Source organism: Nelumbo lutea, chromosome 7 (assembly GCF_056320005.1).
Source record: "Nelumbo lutea isolate HS-2025 chromosome 7, American lotus-T2T, whole genome shotgun sequence".
Lineage (NCBI taxonomy): Eukaryota > Viridiplantae > Streptophyta > Magnoliopsida > Proteales > Nelumbonaceae > Nelumbo > Nelumbo lutea.
Genome location: NC_142690.1, coordinates 26,901,823 through 26,925,912, shown reverse-complemented (window position 1 = coordinate 26,925,912; position 24,090 = coordinate 26,901,823). Strand labels below are relative to the sequence as shown.

General features: G+C 39.0%; 1 protein-coding gene across 1 annotated transcript in view; it reads right to left on the bottom strand.

Annotated features, from left to right (window-relative positions):
* The window catches only part of LOC148845830 (RNA polymerase sigma factor sigB-like), a 30,117-nt gene extending 6,673 nt beyond the window's left edge, over positions 1–23,444 (bottom strand). Inside the window, exons 1-5 of the mRNA XM_088955365.1 lie at positions 23,060–23,444; positions 21,826–22,007; positions 14,874–15,482; positions 5,534–5,764; positions 5,175–5,315 (exon numbers count right to left, since the gene is read on the bottom strand). Of these exons, the coding sequence (XP_088811491.1) occupies positions 5,175–5,315; positions 5,534–5,764; positions 14,874–15,482; positions 21,826–22,007; positions 23,060–23,168 (1,272 nt within the window). The 5' untranslated portion in view covers positions 23,169–23,444. The remainder of the gene's footprint in view (positions 1–5,174; positions 5,316–5,533; positions 5,765–14,873; positions 15,483–21,825; positions 22,008–23,059) is intronic.
* Between the last annotated feature and the right edge of the window lie 646 nt (positions 23,445–24,090).

Sequence of the window (24,090 nt, the reverse complement as noted above, 5' to 3'; positions counted from 1 at the left end):
GTCCTAAAAAACACATCGGTCAGGAAAGAAAGTTACTGAGCAGTTCAAATGTTTGGTAATGCTACTGACGGAAAGGAGGTTAGTATCCAGTTTAGGAACATGCAAGACAGAGGACAAGGATATAGTATCTGACAGTTTGATGTCACCCTCGCCAGAAATAGGGACAAGAGAGCCATCAGCTATAGATACTTTATCCCTACCAGAAGATAAGTGATAAGTAGTAAACAGAGAGGGCAAGCTGGTCATATGGTCAGATGCACCTGAATCTATTACCCAACACGGTTCAATAGTACCTGGAGCGGAGGCATGGTAGGCTGAGGCTCGAGTACCTGAGTGTGCAAAGGCCGATATAGTTGGAGCTGATGATGACTGCGGTAACTGAGCTGAACTGTCAACTTCCTTCTCCAATTGTATTAGAGCTGCCCGAACTGCAGCTAAGGTCTCTAATGGTGTGCCTCTCGTGCCAGATGAGGATGCTGAATCAGTAGTCGTAGCCACATGAGCATTACTCCTTTTATTTCTCAACTTTGCCGGGACCAAATGTGGATGCACTTCCAACATGTTTCTTTTGTGTGTTTAGGTTTCTTGCAATGCTCACACACCACATCCCTTTTATCTTCCTTCTTTCTGTCCCTCTCTGAATCACCCTCTGTTTTGGGTTTGACAGCTACAAAGGCAGGTGTAAGCGGCTGAGGTTGCATCATGACTTTCCTCCTGGTCTCTTCACTGTGCACTAAGGAGTATGCCTGAGGGAGGGTCACACTATCTCTGGTCAAGATCTGCTGCCTCACAATATCATATTCTGAATTCAGTCCTGCCAGAAACTCAAACACTCTGTTTGTCTCAATGTGCTTTCTATGTATCTGAGCATCTTTGGGACTCTCCCACTCAAGAGTCTCTAAGTGATCAATCTCATGCCATAGGGACTGCAAGTTAGAGAAATAGACCGACACCGGTTTCTCTCCTTGTTTAAGGGCATTCACCACACATTTCAACTCATATGCTCTGGCAACATTAAGGGGTTGGGAGTAAGTCTCTTTCATCACATTCCATATCTCCTTGGCTGTCTTTGCCCATAAGTAATTTCGACTGATATGGGGCTGCATTGAATTACAGAGCCATGTCATAACCAAGTAGTTTTCTTGGACCCACTTGGTATATGTAGGGTCTCCCTTGGAAGGTTCTGCTACATCTCCCAAGAGATACCCTACCTTGCCCCTTCCCCCAATAGCCATCATGGCTGATTGAGCCCATTCTAAGTAGTTTGATCCATCAAACTTTACGGTTGTAATCTGAAAACCTGTCTCAGAACCACCACCATAACTGTTGTTCCCAAAACTGCCTTCTGCCTGATTCTTAAGCTCCATTTCAGTCAAGAACCAGAAGTATCAAAGATTATCGTTACTACAGTCAAAACCAGCACTAGAAATCCCAACAACGGTCACAAAATTAGTAGAGAACCAATCTGTACTCACGATAGATGTGCATGAAATATATATAAGACTGATCTGAAATCAATAACCACACACAACAGCAACAGTCCGAACTGTTTTCACCCCTTCAAAAGTGTTTGAAACCCCAAAAAAGGACTGAAACACAGTTTGAAGGGCAATCTGATATGCTGAAGCAAATTCGAGGTTTTAATCAGTCCTAAGAGCCTTACGGATAAGGTTTGTATTAGGGTTAATATGAAACCCTAAAACTGATCAATGTTGAGGAGAATTCTGGGGTTTGCCGTAGGAATAAGGTCACAAGTTTCGGCCTAATACTAGGGTTTGCCGTAGGGATAGGACAAAACCCTAGAGAATAGAGAGATAAAACCCTAGAGTAGTTCGGCCACCCTTACTGGATAGGTCCAACCTATCTTTTATGATGTTACTTCTCTCAGAAAGTAAAAAACTTACAGTAGAATGCAGTTCGCTGCCTACCAAGGTTACCCAAACCCTAGCCTTCTCTGATTCTTCCTGATCACCAACTTGCTACAACTGTGATACTTCTTCAAACAGCTGCTAATCCTCTGGAGATCTCCAAGAACCAGTCAACGAACTCTGCTTTCTCAGTCTTCCCGCCTTAGATGGTTCTCATGTGGTCGGCTGGACTAGGCTCACATGAGAGAACTTAGCTCTGATACCAACTAGAAGTTCAGGATTGTTATCAGTCTTGAACCCTAATGAATCTCAGGATCGAAGATAAGTAGAAAAAAAGAGGAGAGAAGAGAAAGAGGGAGAAGAAGCAGTAGAACACAAGGGTTGAAAGGAGGAGCAGAAGCTTCATGTTCTGCCGCCGCCACTTTAATTAATATTTATAGGTTATGCTCATTACATGGAAAGGACAGATTTGCCCTTAGTCTTTACATAACAAATAGAGTAAAACAAAGACTGAAATAAATAACAACTGAAACAACTAAATGACCAATAGCTAACCCTAGGCAGACTAGAATATCTTCTACCCTACGAACACAGTGGGACCGTAGCTGTGGGGCCCACTTCAGTGTTCTCTACACTTTCTTTCCTCTTTTTTTTTCTTTTCTTTCTTTCTTTTTTCTTTCCCTTCCCATTCTTTTTCTTTCTTTCCTTCTCTTTCGTATCTTTTTTCCTTTCTTTCTATCTTTTTGTATGAGGCATGCATGAGGTGTATGCCTCTAGCACCACCTCATGCAAAAGGCATATGCAGTGTATGCCTCAGAGGCATCAGCACCTCTAGCATACACCTAAAGGCATTTTTGGGCACCTCCCATGCCTTTTAAAACATTGATTCCAATCTAATCGTCAGGATGCAATATACAATGTAAATTGAACTCAACTGTTTTGATCTATTTGACCCATACGGTTGAACAACTGACCAGGAATCAAAGGTGGTTCCATTTCCAGGTTGGTTTTTAAAACCTTGATTTAAACTTCCTTGGTCATCAAGTAAAAATAATCCTAATCTAACTACAGTAAAGACTAAATACATGATAGACTCTTACTCTCCTAACTAAAAATTCAATTCTAACTAAAGGTATCTCAAGATTTTGGAACAACTTACACTGCTATATCAAGGAAGACATTGGAACAACACACACTACCATTTCAGTTTTAAAGTCTTGCAAAAAGAACTAAAAGAAAATATCTAGATTAACTATTAATGTAGTAAGAGGCTTGAGAAATTGTCTACATTAACCATTAAAATACCTAACACATTTTGGTTCAGCTATTGTTAAAGCTTCTATGAATTCTGTATGCATATGCTTGTTCTGGGATTCTTGAATGTGCTTTGTTGGTGTTGAGTTAATGTCTTAGATCCAAGTTCTATTTTACCAACATTCTAGGTTACATACTTATTATTATATGAACTACATTATTGCATGGGAAAAGCATGTATGACTCAGCTAGTGTGTGTGTGTGTATACACAAATTGCTTAGTCATCTATCATCCAAGCCTTATATTAACCATATGGGGTCAGCTAACATGAATCCTGTTTCACCATTCAAAAAGAAAAACCAGGATCCATGATCATGAGAGTTTGGAAAAAGTTTTAGTGCTAGCTGCCAACCTGATGCAGCCCTCCTTTTTCCAGGCTTGGGATCTACAGTGTATGACAAGCTCACATTGGTAGAGTTATACAAATTGCTTAGTGCAATGGCATCTTTTTTTTTTTTTATCAATAACACTTTCATTAACTCATCAATAGAATATTTACAATAGGAAGACAAACACGCTTATCTTCCAAGAGCAACAAAGAACTTCAAGAAAAGGAAAAAAAGAAAGAAAGAAAACACATTATAGTTACAGCTTAGCCCAAAATAGTGAGTCCCTTTTTGCCCCTTGTTTAGCTAAACCGTCAGCTAGGGAGTTAGCCGATCTTTTAACCCAACGTATCTTAACTTCCATCTCCCGCACCAGCCACTTGAATTTCCTCCTCTCATTATTGTACTTCCATAAGCCATTGTGATCTTTAATCAGCCACCCTATCACCACCTCTGAATCCCCTTCAATTAAGAGTTTCCTGATGTTCAACACCTTAGCTTTTTGGACTCCTTCCATAACTGCAAAGATCTCAGCTCTAAGGGAGTCACCCACTCCAATTGGGCCTGAGAACATGGCAGAAATGACCCTGTTTTCATCCCTAAAAGCACCCCCAATCCCCGATTGTCCCGGATTTCCCCTTCTACACCCATCAAAGTTTAGTTTCATGAATCCACCAGGTGGAGGGGTCCAAGCCACACTCATAACTGACTTGGGCTGTGTGCAACTTGCAATTTCACCCCACTTCCTCAACATGTCATCCACAGTGTAATCTGTGAAAAGCTCCAAAGATTTCAGCCACTGTACCGCCCTAATATCAATGAAAGCCCTCAGATCTGCTGCTCCTCTCTGAGCTTCTGAGAATATCCTGGAGTTTCTTTCTTCCCAAAGTGTCCAACATACTGCAGCCCTTAGTCCTCTCCACATTGTCCTTCCCCTTTTTATCCGCCACCTGAAAAAAGAAGGGGAAAAAAGGCCCTGCAAGTCTGATGGGGTATTCCAGCTACATCCAAATAGGGACAAAGCCCATTCCCAAATTGACCTCGCAAAATGGCAAGACACCAGTAGATGAAAACCAGTCTCCCCATCCGCTTTACAAAGAACACACCATTGAGGTGACAAACAAGTACTGAGTCTCTTCTTTTGGAGTAGATCACTAGTGTTTATTCTTCCTAGAAAGATAGGCTTCCCAACAAAAACTACCAACCCTAGGAGGTATTGCTCTGCACCAAACCTCATCAACAAGAAAAGGGGGGAAGGTAGAACTGGTGGACTGACTTAAGACTTTGAAGAAAGAAGCACAAGAAAAGATGTCGTTGGGGGTAGGTGTCCAAATTCTAGAATCCGCCCTAGTGGGGTCTAAGACAGTGTCCAAATTCTAGACAACGTTATCTAGAATCCGCCCTAGTGCAATGGCATCACAGGGTGCATGAGAATGTAGGATCAAGTCAGAGGGCAGCCACTTTGTACAAAAGGAAAAAAAAATGCCAAAGGTTAGGTCCATATCAAGTCCACCTCTCCCAAATGGCCTATATACATGCATACAAAAACAAACTTTGGGTCTATTTTTCTGTTCATCCAAGCAGACAAACAGAGAGAGAGAGAGAGAGATTGGATCAGAAACATTATCTGATTCAGCAGAATAACCTGAAATATTGGAGACTTACCGGTAAGCGAATTGTCCTGGACTGATCTGAGAGAGACTTCCGAACTGCCTGTTTAATCCACCAGTGTGCATAGGTTGAGAATTTGAAGCCCTTTGAAGCATCAAACTTCTCAGCACCCTTTACAAGACCACGACATCCTTCCTGTGAAAGATTATTATCCATAAGAATTGAACCAAATTCACATGAGCCCTGCAATTTAACCCAGTTAAACTGCAATAGCCAGATATAGCAAGGACATAGCTGAACACAGTGTCAGACATGGAATTCACACTGTAAAAAAGAAGTGTCCAACATAAGACAACACATTGTGCAGATAACTGGACAACATAACATTTAGAAATATAAAAGGGAAAAACTACCTGAACAAGATCCTGGAGGTTCATCCCTGCTCCTTGATAATTTTTTGCAATAGAAATAACAAGCCGAATGTTGCTCTTAATCATTTTGTCTTTGCAAAGAATGCCATAGTTTAAGCGCTTTCTCAGGGTCTTCTGATCAACCCCAGCTGCAGCTGCCCATTGAGCAAAAGTGGGTTGACCACCACATCGTTCTGCAAGCTCTTCATGGAGCTTTTCTAGCTTCAACAGGTCCTGCATCATAAACATCAAAGAACACCTCATTAGTCAGATAAGTCAATTGAAAACCCTCAAAAGAAACATCAAATAGAAATATTCTGTTAAAAAAAACAAACACTTTTCAGAAAGTAAGTTCAGGAGATAGATATGATTCAGGATGTTGCTGAGAGGCCAACTAAACTAAAGAAGAAAGGAACTATTGAAGCTACCAACTTATTTTCCTAAAGATTTTAAGAGAAAATTATAACATATTGGAGAAATGTAACTATTGAATAAGAGGACTTACTAAAGAAGGTATGGGCAACTTTCTGTGAAATGCATTATCAAATAATCAATGTCATTAAACCTGGAATGGGCATCAAACCATTGGCACTGACAGGTTGCAGTCTAAATGGTTATGAAAAAAATGAAATCCATTAGTTTGGGCAATCCTGGAAATTATGGGATAGGAGGGCTTTTTAGAAAACTGCAATGGAGATTTAATGCCTATATTCTCAGAACCTATTGAGTATGAGACTTCACAAGGGAAGAACTTCTATCGGTTTGGTATGGGTTAAGAGTCAAGATTGGCCAGTTCTCTCCAATACAATGACATAGTGGTGGAGGGTGACTCTAAAGTAGTGGTTGGCAGGCACAAAAATAAAACTATGGGGAATTGAAAGTACAGATATTTGTTGAGGAAGTACAGAAGACAGAAACTGAGTTAAACAGCATTTTTTGTTGGACTTCGGGTCTTCCAACAGCATGGCAGATGCTTTGGCAAGACTAGTAAAGAGGGAGCAATTGTACTATAGTGTGAATTAGAAGAGGGAACTCATTTAATAGCAAAGAACACTTCATATGTAGTAAGTAGCTTATGCTAGCCTACAACAAGGGTTCATATCACAATTTCTGTAATTTATTTTTTAAATCTGTTAGTGTCGACTATACAGGGGCAAATTAGTCTTTTTGTTTATGTTTAGTATGAGGTGTAATGTTGAGTTAAGTGATGTGTCCCATACTTAAGTAGGGGAACAAGAGTCGATTTGTGTTTAATAGAAAACTATAAATATAACCTGGCCGACTAGAGAGGTGAGATTTTTCTCTCTAGTTCGAACCAGTCTTTCTTTCTTCTCTCCTCTTCACTCTTCTCCTCTCTTCCTCTCTTCTTTCCTCTTTCTATCTTTCCTTTCTCTTGTATTCTGAAACTAATGGATATACGGATCTGAACTTTAGCATGGTATCAGAGCTAGGTTAAATCAGTTCAGATCTGTATAGTTTTCTGCACACCCTAGTTTAGTATTTTGCAGATTTCTCTTAGGTTTCTTGGAGTTTGACAAAAAGGCTGAAAAGGAGTGGTCGGTTTTTTCTTTCTGGAGGTTTTAATGCCTCCGGTTGATTTTGGTGTGGTGGTTTCAGGTGGCTGGTAGGAAACCCTCTAATCGATGGACCAAAGAGGGCTGCTACAGTAGCTTCATGGTCTATGTTCAGATGTGTGGTTCACATAGGTGGGTTGAAAATCCAGTATCAGATGTGTGGTGTTGGTGTGATGTTTTTGTGTGTGATGTTTATCTGTGGTGCCGAAAGTAGAGAACGGTGGTGATTACAATTGCTGAAACCTGTGATAGTGAATGTTTCAGCAATGGTCAGCCATAGGAATGAAATACTGGTGATCGTTCAGGTATAGGAGTGCAGTGTGGTGATTGTTGGTAAGGTAGGGTAACATATTAGTGTGAAAAAAAAAATTATGGCAGCTATGGGAGACAGTAGTGAACACAAGTCTGTTATGATTCCCCCTGATTATTTGAATGTGCAAATGACATCCATCAAACTGAATGGAGAGAATCACGTGCCTTGGGCCAAATCTGTTGAAGTGTTTCTCAGAGCTAAGAAGAAAGTAAAGCATGTGAGAGAAGACAAACCCCTAGTTGACTCTTAGGAGTACAGTGATTGGGAACAAGAAGATGCATAGATTATGACTTGGTTATGGAACGACATGGAACCTAAGATTAGTGTGAACTTCATGTTCTTAGACACAGTCAAGGAGATTTGGGATCATGCAAAGAAGCTTTACACAGGGTAGGACAATACCACTAGAGTATACTAGCTCTATCAAGAGTATTTTAATTTGTAGCAGCGTAATCAAAGTCTTAAGGAGTACTATGCTAGTCTGAGGAATCCAATGAATGAGCTGAATGGGTATCACCCCCTTACATTTGATGTCAAAATTCAGCAACAACAAAGAGAATAGTTTGATGTAACCAGATTTTTAGTGGGATTGAAGTCTGAATATGAACCGGTGAGAGCACAGATACTAGGTGGGTCTGCCCTCCCTTCCCTTGAAGAGGTGTTTTCCCGTCTCCGGAGGATTTCCGTTGGACCTCCAGAGAACCCCACCATATCAGATAGGTTTGCTTTTGCATTGACAAGAGGGGGAGGTCGTGGTGGTAGAGGAGTAACTCATTAGGTTCAGCCAAGCCGTAGTGGTAGTGGTGGACAATACAGTTGTGATGGAAGTGGACACATGTACAATCATGGTGGTGGGCATGTTGGAGGTCGAGATTCAAGGGGAGCTCATGGTAGAGGACATAGTAATGGTCCGAGAAGGTGTACACATTGTGGTATGGATGGACATACTGTTAATTTTTGCTATGATCTACATGGCCCAAACCTGGGCAAATCGTGCAGTGGCTAGTGATGGTTGAAAGCTCAGTTGGTTGCCAAGGGTTATTCACAGTTATATGGCATACTACACAGAGACTTTCTCTCCTGTTGCCAAGATTGGTTCAGTTCATGTTTTGATCTCTCTAGCTACTATGTATGATTGGCCTCTGTTTCAGCTTGATATTAAGAATACTTTTTTGCATAGTGATCTTCTTGAGGAGGTGTATATGGAGCAACCACTAGAGTTTGTTGCTCAGGGGGAGGATGGTAAAGTGTGTAGGCTCAAGAAAGCTATTTATGGACTTAAACAGTCTCCTCATGCATGGTTTAGCAGATTGAGTGAAGTAGTGAAGAAATTTGGCATGAAACAGTGTCAGGTTGACCATTTGATATTCAGCTATGATTTTGGTGCTGAGAAGATTTTCTTGGTGGTATATGTAGATGATATTGTTATTACTGGTAGTGACAAGTTTGGGATTGATAGGTTGAAAACCTTTTTGCATGATCAGTTCCAGACAAAGGACCTTGGTAAACTAAGATATTTCTTAGGGATAGAGATAGCGAGGTCCAAGTATGGTATTAACTTGTGCCTGAGGAAATATGTCCTTGACCTACTGGAGGAGACAGGGTTGTTGGGTGCCAAACCAGCTGAAACACCCATGGAATTGAATGTCAAGTAGTGATACAGGTGAGGAGTTTGAAAATCCAAGAAAGTACAAAAGGTTGGTGGGTAAGCTAAACTACCTAATCATTACTCGGCCAAATATTTCATTTGCAGTTAGTGTGGTGAGTCAATTTATGCAAAACCCTCGAGTTCCACATTAGGATGCAGTTCTAAGGATTGTGAGGTATTTGAAGGGAGCTCCTAGTTGTGGCTTTCCAAGTTGCACCGATGCTAATTGGGCTGGTTTTGTATCTGATAGAAGGTCCACTATAGGTTATTGTACCTTTCTTGGGGGTAACTTGGTGACATTGAAGAGTAAGAAACAGACAGTGGTGGCAAGAAGCAGTGTAGAAGCTGAATACAGAGACATGGCACATACAACTTGTGAAATAGTGTGGTTGAGAAATTTTCTACAGGAGATGGGGTACTCAATTGACACTCGGATGAAGCTTTATTGTAACAACCAAGTTGCAATCCACATCTCCTCTAATCCAGTTTTTCATGAGAGAACAAAACACATAGAAGTTGATTGTCACTTTGTGAGAGAAAAGGTTCTTAGTGGAGTGATAAGTACAACATATGTTAACACAGGAAGCCCAATGAACAGATTTGCTCACCAAAGGGTTGAGTCAGGCAAGAGTGGACTACATATGTAACAAGTTGGGATTATATGATATATACTCACCAGCTTGAGGGGGAGTGTTAGTGTCGACTATACAGGGGCAGACTAGTCTTTTTGTTTATTCTTAGTATGAGGTGTAATGTTGAGTTAAGTGATGTGTCCCATACTTAAGTAGGGGCACAAGAGTTGATTTGTGTTTAATATAGAAAACTATAAATATAACTTGGCCAACTAGAGAGGTGAGATTTTTCTCTCTAGTTCGAACCAGTCTTTCTTTCTTCTCTCCTCTTCACTCTTCTCCTCTCTTCCTCTCTCTCTTCTCTCTTCTTTCATTTTCCTCTCTCTTGTATTCTGAAACTAACGGATATATAGATCTGAACTTTATCAAAATCTAATAAAACCATGTTACTGTTTTTGACAAAAAAGACCTAGAAAAACTTTATCCAATCCATAGTTGTCAAGGCGACACCTAGGCGACAAGGCACCTTCGAGGCTCGCCTCGCCTAATCACCAAGCAGTTTTCTACTTCCTACTATAAAATACTTTTGTATTCATTCTTTTTTGAGATTATAATTATAAAATAGACATTATTAAACCAAAATAATCATTTTGTGTTTATATACTAATTTTTTTTTATTATTTTCTTATTAATTAGGGTTTAATCAACAAAAAGCATTACTAAATGCAGTATTAAACCCTCAAAGACTTGAAAACCTGAACCAATAAGGAAGAACTTAAAATTTTATCTAATCAGCACATTTTCCTCTTCCATATATTCTTCTTCTTCTACTACTACTAATACCAATACTTTTTATTTTCTTCTTTTCCTATAACAAAAATAAGGGTTCAGCCCCTATATTTTTTTAATTTTATTTTCCTTCTTCCTTTTCTTCTCATGAATATGTTGATTTTCTATACTTTAATATGAAATTTATACTTTTCTTATAAAAATCATGAATAATTATTAAAGAAATATGGTTATGGTACCGAGGGAACTACCCTAGGATCTATGTTTTTAACATAAAAAAATCCATCGCCTAGGCGACTAGGTGACAAGGTGCCCCCCAGTCGTGGCGCCTTGAAAACTATGATCCAATCATTTTTTTAACTTAAAAGCAGCTTCATATATAAAATGTTCTGACTGAATCAACTGACATTCAATCAAGATATTGACATGAACAAAACCCAATTTAGATCTTGGGTTATGGTTCAAGCATCCTATGATTCCAGCTTTGTTAAAACTGAAAACAGCCCTACTAGGTCCATGTCCCCCTATCTATTCCATTCTTTTTCCTTTGTTGGAGGTGGGATGGAGAAATAAACCAATTTTCTACTTATACCAATTTTAGAATTTTTTAGTTATAGAGATATTGGTATTTTTTTCATTTTTTTTAATTTATTTTCTAGTTGTAGGTGTCTCGAGATTAGGATTTTTCCCTCTAGAAATTTGCTCTTATCAGTAAACTGAACTTACTAGTAATGGTAATTTATGGACCTACTATTTATAGAAATTCCCATAATTACTATTTATGGTAAAATCATGATTTACTATTTTTATTAATTTCTGGTTTCTTTACATTAAGCTGGTTTTAGTAAGATTAGTAATGTGTTGCTAGAGTTACTTTAGGAGTTAAAAGTCCTAGAAGTGGTTGGAAGTTGTTTTGGGTCAGCTTCCTATTCGAATTGGAGTTCCAAGTTCTCATGGTGAGTCTATAAATAGAATTGCAATTTATACGTGTTGATTTGATGAAATAAATTTTTGGTTTAGTAAATTCTGGTTGTCAGGATTTTTTCTCCTTTTACCCCTCGCTCTTCTCACTTATTTCTTCTTCTAAGTGAGCCATCTAATTAATGTTTACTATAACAGAAAGAGTTCTTTCTTACCTCTTGCACATTCTTTGATGGACAGCAAGTTGTATGCATGCTTCTCCATCTCTATTCTTCATCATTTATCATCCAAATCTCCTTTATCACACTACAAAACCCCCATCACTAGATCTGAAAGTTTTAGGACCTCTAACTTGTCCCACATCAAGGGGTGGGGGTCACGTAGTTGAGATTTGAAAAACATCAAAAGAGTGGATCACACCACCAAGGTTTAAATGTTGGTGTCAGTGGAAATATTGGTCACCCAAATATAGGAAACATGTCAGAAATGTCAAAAACATTGTATGGAAATATTGTAAAAATATAGAATGCTATTTTATGCAATTATAAAAGATGCATAGGTAGACCCTTTTAAATTATTATCTTGTTCCAAGTCATTAAAACTGCATTATAGAGTGAGTTCAAGAAAATTTTCAACTCATAAAACGTGCAAATGATTCTGATAGATCAACTAAATAATTAATTATACAACGAAAAATAAGATTTAACTTCATGTTTGAAAAGAATTTAGAGCTGGTTCAAAGTGAGAATTATATCAATTAGGTGGTAAATAACACTGATACACCACATATCTAAAATATTGTCACCAACTTATACTTTTTCTTTTCACTTATGTTATAATACTATCTCTTGTACTTGACATAACACTGGTAGATTTTATTGGGGAATATGTTGACTCCAACAATATTTTGTGTCGGTACCATGGAAATGAAAATATTTTGTGGAAATGTTAAAAGAAATTTATGGACACTTTAAAACATGTACGCCACCACTTGCACCGGTACAATGTTGATATAATGTTCTTGAGGCATGTGAAAGTGATACTTGGGATTTCATCCTCTACAAAATAGCAATATCCTTCGAACTATGGCTTTTGCTCATGCTTATGATTTTCATTGCTTATATAAGGTGCAAAGAAAGTTCCTTGTAAATTATAAAACTGAGCATGTAACAGTAAATCTTTGACTGACATGTGTGTGAATGTGGGTTCGCCACTTTGTGCCCAAAAAAAAAAAAAGAAAAAAACAGACAAAGATTAGGTCCATATCCAGTCCACCTTCTCAAGACCCCAGATAGCTGGGACCAACATTGGGTAGTGGCCTTTTTTAAACTAGCGCTAGAGTACTACAGAGTGAAAATAAAATAAAAATAGAAAAAGTTTGACACTGTTTTTTGAAATGGTAAAGCATTGAATTGAATACAGCTATTCAACAAAAGATATAGAGAAGACTGACAAGAATCATATGACATACTTTAAGAGCTTATAAAAAGGTTATCAAAATCAATTGGCCAACCATGAGAACATTCCTCTAACCACCTCTTCTTCTAAGTGTTGTTTACTCTCAAAGACCCTAGCATTTCTACCTAAATAGCCCAAAATACAGCTGCAGGCGTAACATTACAAGCTACTTTACCTCTCCCATTCAAACCCCTCAAGTACCAACTTCCTAGAAAGTCCTTTACTGATTCCATTAACATCCTTTAACTGCAAATAGCTGTAGGACTTTCATCTAGATCATTATCATCAATTTGGCCTTCTCCCAACCATATGGAGTTGGACAAGGACTTTCATTTGCACATCTATCTCCTGCCTATAAGAGATCTATTTCTTTGTTGTCTTACGTTTCTATTCCTTGTTCTCTCAAGGAAGCTCTTGTTTCTCCTAACTACAAGGCAATGGATGATAAGTTGTTGCTTTGGAATTTAATCAGACATGGGATCTTGTTACTTTGCCTCATTGGAAGTAGGTTGTTGTTTGGAGGCGGATTTATACTATGAAACACCATCGTTATGGTAGTGTGGAACAGTACAAAGCTCAGCTAGTTGCCAAAGGTTACACTCAATTATATGGAGTTGATTATACTGAGACCTCCTTAGTGTCCAAGATGGGCTTTGTTTGTGTCATTATCTCCCTAGCCACTCATTTTGATAGGGCATTGTTTCAACTTGATGTTAAAAATGCATTCCTTCATGGTGATCTTGAGGAGGTGTATATGGAGCAATCTCTAGGGTATGTTGCTCAAGGGAAGGAAGGTAAAGTGTGTCAGCTCATGAAAGCTATTTATGGGCTAAAACAGTCACCATGAGCTTGGTTTGGCAGATTCAGCAATGTGGTAAAACAATTCGGTTTAAAGCAGTGTAGTATGGACCATTCAATGTTTAGTAGAGACACCAGTGGGGAAAATTATCTTGGCAGTATATGTTGATGATATAATTATTACAAGCGGTGATGGTGAGGGAATTGAGGAGTTGAAGCAGTTTCTGCAAAAACAATTTCAGACTAAGGATTTGGGACACTTGAAATATTTCTTAGGTATTGAAGTTGCTAGGTCCAAATTTGGAATCTCTCTTTCCCAACGTCAGTATGTTCTAGACTTGTTGGAAGAGACAAGATTTCTAGGAGGTAAACCAGTTGACACTCCTATTGGTCCAAATGTGAAGATTTCAAATGATGAGAGGGAGCCATTTGATGATCCAGGGAGGTATGGGAGACTAGTTGGCAAACTCATTCATCTCACCATTACAAGACCAAATATTTCATTCAGTGTGGGTGTGCTCAATCAGTTCATGAAAAATCCTAGAACCAGCCACTAGGAAGCAGTTATAAGAGTACCAAGGTATGTGAAAGTTGCTCTTGATCAAGGGTTGTTATATAAGAAAGGAAGTGAGTTAGCCCTAGAAGGGTATGCAGACTGGGCAGGGTCCAACACAGGAGGTCCACCACAAATTACAGCACCTTCAATGGGGGTAATTTAATTTCTTTGAAAAGCAAGAAGTAAAATGCGATTGCTAGAAGCAATGTAGAAGCAGAGCATAAATCTATGGGTCATACTACTTGTTAGTTGGTGTAGATGAAGCACTTGTTGCAAGAAATTGGGATAGATGTACTCTCTCCTATGAAGTTGTTTTGTGATAATCAAGCCACCATTCACATATCCACTAAACTAATATTCCATTAGAGGACCAAACACATAGAAGTGGACTGTCATTTTGTGAGATTGAATGGGATAATCTGCATCCAATCTGATTATTAATCAGATGGAAGTTCTAACAACCAAACCGGGGTAATCAGATGTGGTGTCAAATTGGGTATTGGACTTTTGGAGTCCATTAACAGCCATAATGGAGATGGCATGTAGCTACCCCATATAGATGGGATAACATTTTGATGATGAGGAGGAGGAGGAGGATGATGATGATGTGTTGAGTGCAGATGCAGAAATGTGGGGATTTGTACCTATCTTACTGCTATACCATTAACTAATATGATCCAGAATTAATAGACAAAAATCTTAGTGTGAGAATACCTGTATTCCTTCTGAAAACTCAAGCTCTTCAGTAGCAGTGAGAAGCCTAGAAGTGCTAGTAGTCCCTCTCAAGTAACGCAAGGGATCAGAGTAGTCTATATCTTGTAAAGCAGCACGCCTTTTCCTGCTTGAATGTCCAGACTTCACAGATAAAACATTTGTAGAAGCTTTTTCCATTGCCCTTGCTCTTCTGGCTTGTCTTTCTGTCTGACGCCCTGATCTCACAGCTATGCTTTTCAAAAGCTGCATCTGCAAGAGCTTGAATTCTTCATCTGATGAGTCCAAACCATCAGAGTCTTTGTTGGAAAAATGCACGGATTGTTCTTCCTCTTGTCTTGATTCTGATCCTACAGAATGATCTATTATGCCAACTTCTTGTGTTTCAGTAAGTTGAGCCTTCTCAAGCCTGAAAATGTGAGGTTCAGATGAAAAATCTGAAGGCCCATTTTCTGATTCTGAAGAAGATCTATCGTTGACCATGAGAGCTGCATCCTTAGCAACCTCAACTGCTTCTTTTGCTAGAGCAACTGCTTCAGCAGCAGCAGCAGCAATCAAAGCCTCATCTCCCGTAATAAGTGATTCCATGGCCAAAGTTGCTTCAAAACTGGCCTGCATATTGAAATAAACAAAAAAAGAGCTTAATATGGTGAACAAAAAACCAAATGATGGCATTTTATCATTCACAATGTCATACGCATAAGATCCCTAATTACAAGTTCAATGCATATGCTTGCCATCAATCTGCATCATGCAATAGAACCTTTGAAATGACCCAACCAGATGATCTTAATATCCACTCTTCTCATGAAACATCAACCTAGTTGCAGCATCTATCTTCAAGAAAATAAATTATTTTGATGAATAGATTTATAGGACTGGTGAAATGTGTAGCAAATGTAATGACCTTATGGGGAGGCATAATTCTGTGATCCAATGACCGCTTTGAGCAAGCTCTGGCTTGTTGCAAAGATCTCCTCAATCCTAAAAACTAATTAATACAGATTTTGATGCTATTTACTGCATAGGTCTTCCAAGAATTAACAATGAAGCTAAGGTTGGTTAGGATACATTAAGGTTTTATTTAATTATTAAGATGAAAAGTTGTGATTATTCCTAAGCATAGTTATCAAGGCACTGCCCAGGAAGGTCCTTATTGACAGAGTAATCAAGCCAAAAATATGAATTATTGGGCCTGTTATATTACTTCATGGTTTATTTATGCCTAATTGGACCTTATTACTTTATGTTTTTAGCCACATGCCTGCCGCATGTTCACTAATTCCTCGGATCTAAGAGTTATCCTTGAAGAATGCTCTCTAATTCCTCTTGGTCTTATTCCTGACCTTCAATGTCTAGCCCATGTTCAATTACTTAGGGCTCCCTCTTGGAGTAAAAAGTTTCCCCTGCTCCCTCTGATATCTAGTATTAGAGAGATTCTACAAAAAGCTCTCATATTGGAAGGCTAGATATCTATCTAAAGGTGGGAAGCTAACCCTTATTAAATCTACTCTTTCCGGCCTACCTAGACACTACCTATCTATGTTTCACATCCCAGTCAAAGATAGGGATGGCAATTTTACCCACAAAACTGGGTCCCCGATCCGACCTGCCCTGAATGGGGCGGATTTTCCCCAGTCACAAATGCATACGGGTCGGGTTTGGGGAATTTTTTTGCCCCGGACCGAGGACGGGGCGGGGATGGGTTCTGCCTATAAATCCCCAAACCTGCCCTGATCCCGATTTTAATTTACAACTATACCCTTATATATATATAAATGTATTAAACGTATTAGAGTAAGAATAATTTGACTAAATTCATGTTTCTTGAATTCTTGTTTCGTCTTCTTCTTCAGTTTCATTGTTTAACCTTCATTGAGCGCAGAGACCTTCAACCTTCGCACAACCGCTGACCACCGGGCATCGCCGCCACCGTAGAACTGCTGACTAAATTCGTGTTTCCTGAATTCCTGTTTCGTCTTCTTCTTCAGTTTCATTGTTTAACCTTCGCTGAGCGCAGAGACCTTCAACCTTCGCACAACCGCCGACCACCGGGCATCACCGCCACCGTAGAACTGCCGACTGCTGCCCGTTGACCACCATAGCACAGAGTTGTGGCTCAATCTGCAACCGTTTTCAGTTCAGTCTTCGTCTTCGAGACTTCTCAATCTCTTAGTCTGCAATCTTCTTCCGTTCTTGCTTCGTCCGCTAACCGTTGGGCGCTACCGCCACTATAGAACTACCGGCCGCCAACCGCCGTAGCACAGAGGTGCAGCTCAGTCTGCAATCATCTTCAACCTTTATCAGTCTACAATCGTTTATTCGTCTTCAAACTTTCTCGGTCTGCAATCTTCTTCGGTCTTTCTTGCTCTCTGTTCGTCCGTCGACCGTCGCATCAAGATCAGGTCCAAGCTCCTCATTGTCCAATAGCTGAGGGTTTCTGAAAGACTGTCCTGCTAATTGAATCAAAACAGAACAAACAAATGACATTTTAGGTTCTTGTAAATTGAAATGTTACGCATGGAAACCCTTTCTCTCTCCATGTTCATTATTTTCTTCATTTTCTATTTGTCATGTCCTCTAATTTACATCTCCGCTCCATTCCATTTCATCGATCTCTTTTGGCTTTTAGGCCGGCATCTCTGCAGCTCGTCCTCCAGCGTACCCATTGAAATAGTCATCCAGGCGGAGAAATACCAGGGGTTACCCATCCCCAGATCATTGGTTGCGGGGCGAGTACATGTCGGGGATTCCCCATCCCCAACGGGGCCGGGGATGGGGGTTGAATCTTCACCCGATACCGGGGATGGGGCAGGGATGGGTGCGGGGATTTAAGCTACGGGGCGCGGATGGGGAGTGGCTGCCCCGCCCCATTGCCATCCCTAGTCAAAGAGGCACAAAGTTTGGAGAAGATTCACCTTGTTGATTGGGCCAAAATTTGCACTCTTAAGCACTTGGGTAGTTTAGTGCTGTATAGAACCAGAGATGCCAACACTGCCCTCTTAATCAAATGACACTGGAGACTTAATAAAGAAAATTGCATCTGGTGGAGACAGTTGATTGCTGATAAATATGGGCTATCTAATGGGGGTGGTCCTATTTTGAATGCTACCAGCAGACCTATTTTGAAAGGCATACAGAAGATGCACCCTTATTTCCTCAAAGGCACTGCTTTCAAGCTTGGAAATGGTACTTGGTACCCACCTGAGATTTTGGTTTGATGCTTGGTGGGGTAATAGACCTTTTGACAGAGTCTTCTAATATTGCCACAAACAAGGATGCTACTATGGCTGAGATGTTTTCTGCTTCTAGGCCTTCTGATGTTTGAGCTCCAAATTTAGAAGGAATCTCTTTGACTGGGAGATTGACCATCTTGAAAATCTACTCTATCAGCTTCAGAACATTCATCTGAATGCCCACACTGATATAAGAGAGTTTGGAGCTGGAACTGTCAAGACAAATTCTCAATCAAGCCTATGATTTATCATTCCTACTCTGATGGAACCAGCTTCCCCTACGAACCTGTTTGGGCAAGAAAGGTGCCTTTTAAAATTTGCTTCCCAGTTTGGACTGTGGCTTTAGACAAATGTCTAACCAAGGATAAGCTGATTGGGAGGGGGATTTCAGTTTCCTCCACAAATTGCTCTCTATATAATGGGGAGTTAAAAACTGCCAACCGCCTTTTCCTGCATTACCCCATTAGCAAGAAAATCTGGGTCCATCTTCTTGGAAATCTTCGGTTGAACTGGATCCCTCCCATGATCTTGGATTTTCTTCAGAGTTGGCATATTGAAGGCCTGACCAGATCTGATAAGTTCATCTGGTTCATGATGCTTGTTGCTGTTTTTTGGACCATTTGGATGGAAAGAAATAGCAGAATGTTTGAAAACAACCACTCAGACTGATCAAGTAATCCATAACATGGCTGGAATGATCTATTCCTGTGTAAAATCTTTGTAATCTGTCTACAGATTCTCTTTTCTGTAATTAGCATACTATTGTTATTTTTTGTGAATGCAATTACACTGTACGGTCACTCACTGCATTGGGGTAACCTCCCATTTTTCTTAATAATACAAACATACTTTTCCTTTTCTCAAAAAGAAAAAAAAAACTTTCATATATATATATATATATGTAATGACAATTTTACATATTTTTCTCTTGTTTTATTTCTATATTAGACTATAAAACCCAAATGGAGTCCAAATGAAATGTATACATACAAAACATGAGAGATAGATTATAAACCCACGATGGCCTTGAACCCAATCAAACCTGCCCACATTGCACTCCTACGGCACAACCATCTGCCATATCTCGGCTGAGTTGCTTTCGTTTTGGCCTTGTATTTGTACTGCCAGTATTGAGGTAGGAGCTTTGGTTAAAGTAGACCTATGAACCACCACACCCCACCCCCTTACCATGCAAAAGATATCCAAACAAACAAGGGAGCACAACCCCATTACTAAGTAGGTAATTCCTATTTTCAGTCAAGGACAGCAATAACCATTGACTTGGAAGCAATGTTTTAAAACGTGGAGGCATGATGCAATGCATTCCATTACCTAGAGGCATGAGGCATAGTGCAAAACGTAAGAGGCATAAGCCTCCTGAGCACAAGGAAGCATAAGCCTCCTTAATAGGAGGGAGGTGAAGAGGAAAAAGGAGGGGGAGGAGGAATAAGAAGAGGAAGGAGGATCTCAACTTGTGTCTTTATGAAAGATTTCTTATATTAAGAAAAATGAAGATGCAAAACACTAGTTCAAAGAGGGGGGTTCTTGTTGAAGCAGAGGCAAGCGGGCTGGATTGGAGCAAGACACCCCCCACCCCCTAGAACAAAAAAAAAAAAAAAAAAAAACTAACAAAAACAAATTGGGAGTTTTTTTTGGGGAGGGAAGGGGTGCTTCACCCCCAGCCCAAACACTAATTCCCCTTCTCTTTCCTTCCATTCCCTTTTCTTTTCTTTCTCTCTCTTTTTTTTCCTTCTCTTTCTTTCTTTCTCTTTTTTTTCCTTCTCTTTCTTTCTTTCTCTTTTTTTTCCTTCTCTTTCTTTCTTTCTCTTTTTTTTTTCCTTCTCTTTCTTTCTTTCTTTCTTTTTCTTTCCCTTCCCTTTCTTTTCCTTTCCTTTCTCTTCTTTTTCCTTTCTTTCTATCTTTTGTATGAGGGACATGAGGCATATGCCTCTAGCACACCTCATGCAAAAGGTGTATGAAGTGTACGCCTCGGGCATTTTGGGGGCACCTCACCTGGAGCCTCCCACAGCTTTTAAAATACTGCTTTCATGCACTGAAGAAAAAATATGCATAATATACCTTGTTATGTGGATGAGCATATAAGCTTCAAAACATAGCATTGGACAAGATCTCAAACTCCATGAAAAATGTAGGATTCAGGGACACAGGGGGGTATACTTTGAATTTCAATTTTGAGTTTTAACATATGCATATTAGCAAAGAGAATCCAGTAACTGAAGGTTAATTACATCTAAGAGCTTATTATGCAAATATATTAAAAAAATAGAACAACACCTAACTGATTATAGTATTATAATAAACTATCAAGTATTATAGTTGTATAATCCAGTTGCAAATTTTAACCTAAAAACCATGATCTTTATGGTTGAATATCCAATAATCAGTGACGTGACGAATTTGGCCTTTTGGGAAGTCTACCACCAAAAGATAAATACTTGGGAATTCCTTCAAAAGAGAAGGCCGAACTGTGCTATATCCCCAAATATATGCTTCCTATGCAAGGCAAGTTCCGAAACCTCCTATCACTTGCTAATCTCTTGTCAATGGGTATCATATATTAGGAAGCATTTCTTTAATTTGTTTGAAGCTAGCTGGAATCCCCCATTGGAACTGCCACTTTGTTCCAACTAATTTGCTTTGCACCAAGAATAAGAAAAGGCAAGATAACGTGGAGGTGCTCTCGGGTGACAATACTATAGACCATTTGAGAAGAACAGAATGCAAGAATTTTCAAAGATCAATAAAAGTCAAGAGAAGAGGCAACCAGCTTAACCATGATCAAAGTAATTGGCCCAAACAACTAAAGAGTTCACCTATTTTTCTATTGCATATGGATGGGAATTCTCCTATCCATAGAGGTTGGCCATAATGGCATCTTCACCCTCCTTGGCCAACCAAATCACCACAATGTGGACACTCTTACCAGCAGATAAAATCAAAATGAACTTTGATGGATGCAGCCGTGGAAACCCAGGTCCAACCAGTATTGGTGGAATACTTCAATATGGGAGATGTGTTATTTGCATATTGAGGGTCTACTGGGGAAGGAAATTCGATAAGGACTGAGTTACTAGCAGTGATGCAAGGGCTGAAAACTAGCAAATACAGCAGGTTACCCTGGTTTGCAATTGGAGACTCAAGATCAATCATATGCTTGCTAAAAGTGAAAGGCAGGTCTTTGAACCCTGTAGAACATGATCAGGGAGGCTAAACAATTATGCCAAAGAATGCAAGCATAAATTTTAGGGTTCCAAGATCCATAAATTCTTTGGCAGATCCCCTAGCTCATGAAGGTGTGGATAGGCAACAGCTTTGTTGGGCAGAATATCCATTGAGTTCATTTTTTTTATTTTTATGGGGTTCTTAATGCAGTATGGAAATGTAAAATGTTTTTGCTACTATGGTCATTATTTATGTCAAGAAACATGTACACCTTGTACATACAGCGCCATTTTATGGTTCTCAATAAAATCTACTTTGCTGATCACAAAAAAAAAATGAAAAATGAAAAATGTGAAAAAAAATGTGAAGAATTGCCTTTAGTGTCATGTTAGGATCTTGGTCCACAAGAGCTCACTTGACAACATTTCAAATACTACATATGACATAAGTCCTACATGTCATCTTGCAGGAAACAATATGTTGCTAAACTTAAGGACCCTTTTTTCCTGAAATATATAAAATAAACTAAATCTGACCTTTGTGGGTGGACCGGTGGCCCCAATATAAGACAAGGGTCTGTCAGCTGCTACTGAGATTGAATGAGATTCCAAAGAAGGCATTCTCAGCTTCTCCACATCAACCAGTGTAGTTGTCATAGCTGTTGTTGTTGTGGAAAGAACACATTGTGTCTGGAAGGAAAGAAGATCTCTCGATTTTGCTGCATATTGCAACCAATACTGAAAAATAAGTCCAACATCATATACAAAATCACATTTCTCAAAGGTTTTTCAAAAATTATAAGCTCCAAAGAGTATATCATAGTAATCATTTGAAAAACGTACAAAGGGGTGACTTTTCTGTTTTAATTTCACATAACAATGAAGTTAAATTTCAGAACAACTATGAACTATCACATATATATTAATACATTTATGTCAATTGCTTTTATAAGTTCTAGGATATGATTGAAAGGACAAGGTATGTCAACTAGAGATTTCTGATGGAATTTTCTCTACAAAATAAGGACTACATACTTAATTATCAAATTTGAAGCATGATTTGTGACAATTTTCCCCCAAACTATTTTTTTCACGCCCAAGTGAAATACATCACTAAATGGAAATGCCAGCACCCGAAGTAATTTAGTTCTCTTTCTCTCCCTTCATTTTCTTTTTAAGAGCTCGTCTTGGGGAGACTAAAAACCACACGACTTAAATTACTGCATCCTTCATGAAGAATCAGCAATTCACAAAAACCAACAAACCCAATAACAAACCATCCAAGTTATACATGTAAATTGTATCTATTAGACATTTATAGAAGACCTGATCAACCAATATTCCATTTGAATGCCATAAATGGGCCACAGAAGGAGGATTATTCATTCAATGACAAGGTCTAGCATATAAACACCGCAACGTTGACAAACGGAAAGCAATTCCAGAATGCACCTGTACGGGTTGAAATTTAGAAAATACCTGGACTTGCCATCTTGCAGATAAATGCACCACCAACGAATTTACCTCTTTACACCAACTACTACTACCCATAAGTTTTAGTTCATTTATATCTTTGGAAAGATAGCAGGAAACAAGAAAACAGAACAGACCCACTACTCCACTCGAAACATTTTCTTGTTGTATGTAGCATTTCCGGAAGAAAAGGATGCTAAGCTAAGTTATCATTCCATCACAAATAACAGCACCAATTAAAACAATACAAACAGGTGGAAGAATGACGGGAAAAAGGGTTAAAGGAGTCATAACTTACAGTGTTTATTGTTACAGTGGTGGTGTTTGTGGTGTTGAAGTTGGTGGGTTCTGAAATGGATGGAAATAGTATCTGGTGAGCACTTGAATTGTGGCAGCAGACACGCCATTTTCTCTGTATTAATTTTCTAACTTTCTATGTCTACATGAACAAGTAGATAGAAAGATAGAAGCAACTAAAGTAAATGAGAGGAAGACAGTGATAGAACCAGAACGATCTTCGGAACAGAGGAATAGCGGGAGCTTCAGAAAGAGTTTAAGAAGTGTAGTGATAATTGGATAAGGGAAAACGAACGCCTGAGGAGGAGAGAGGAACAGACAGACCGTCTCTCAAAAATAAACGCAAGGACCAAACTGCCCCTGAAGTTTCAGTGCTTCACCTGTTTTTTTTTGTGTTTCACTTTTTGTGTAGCTTTAATACAAATATACATGTTTGTAAGACCAAACTGCCCCTGAAGTTTCAGTGCTTCACCTGTTTTTTTTTGTGTTTCACTTTTTGTGTAGCTTTAATACAAATATACATGTTTGTAAGTGCCACTATCGTAAGATCTTATGAAGCAAAAAAACTATCCTAAGATCTAGACCGTCGACTTGTAATACCCCGGAAACTATTAAAACCCCGTTTGCTAATTTGGAGTTATGGGTCGGGTCCGACCTGACGGACCCGAATCGATTGAATTGCTTCTGGTTCCAATAATCGGAACCAATATATTGTCCAGATTATTATCGGACAATATAATTTAAATAATAAATTCATAATTATTATTAATTTAAGGTAAATTAAATCATAACTCTTGTTAATCTATAATTAAATTTAAATAATTAATGTTAATTAATAGTAAAATAAGTACTTTACTATTTATGATAAGTAATTGAGTGGCAATGGGGTGAGTTTAGGGCAGGGACTATTCTCCATCCTAATCACTGTTGGGGTTAAAAGTTACCCTCCATTCCCGCTTGATGGAGATGGATTCCTTGTGGGCACTTGCATCACCAAAATTTTTTTAATTAAAAGTATTTTTGGAAAATATA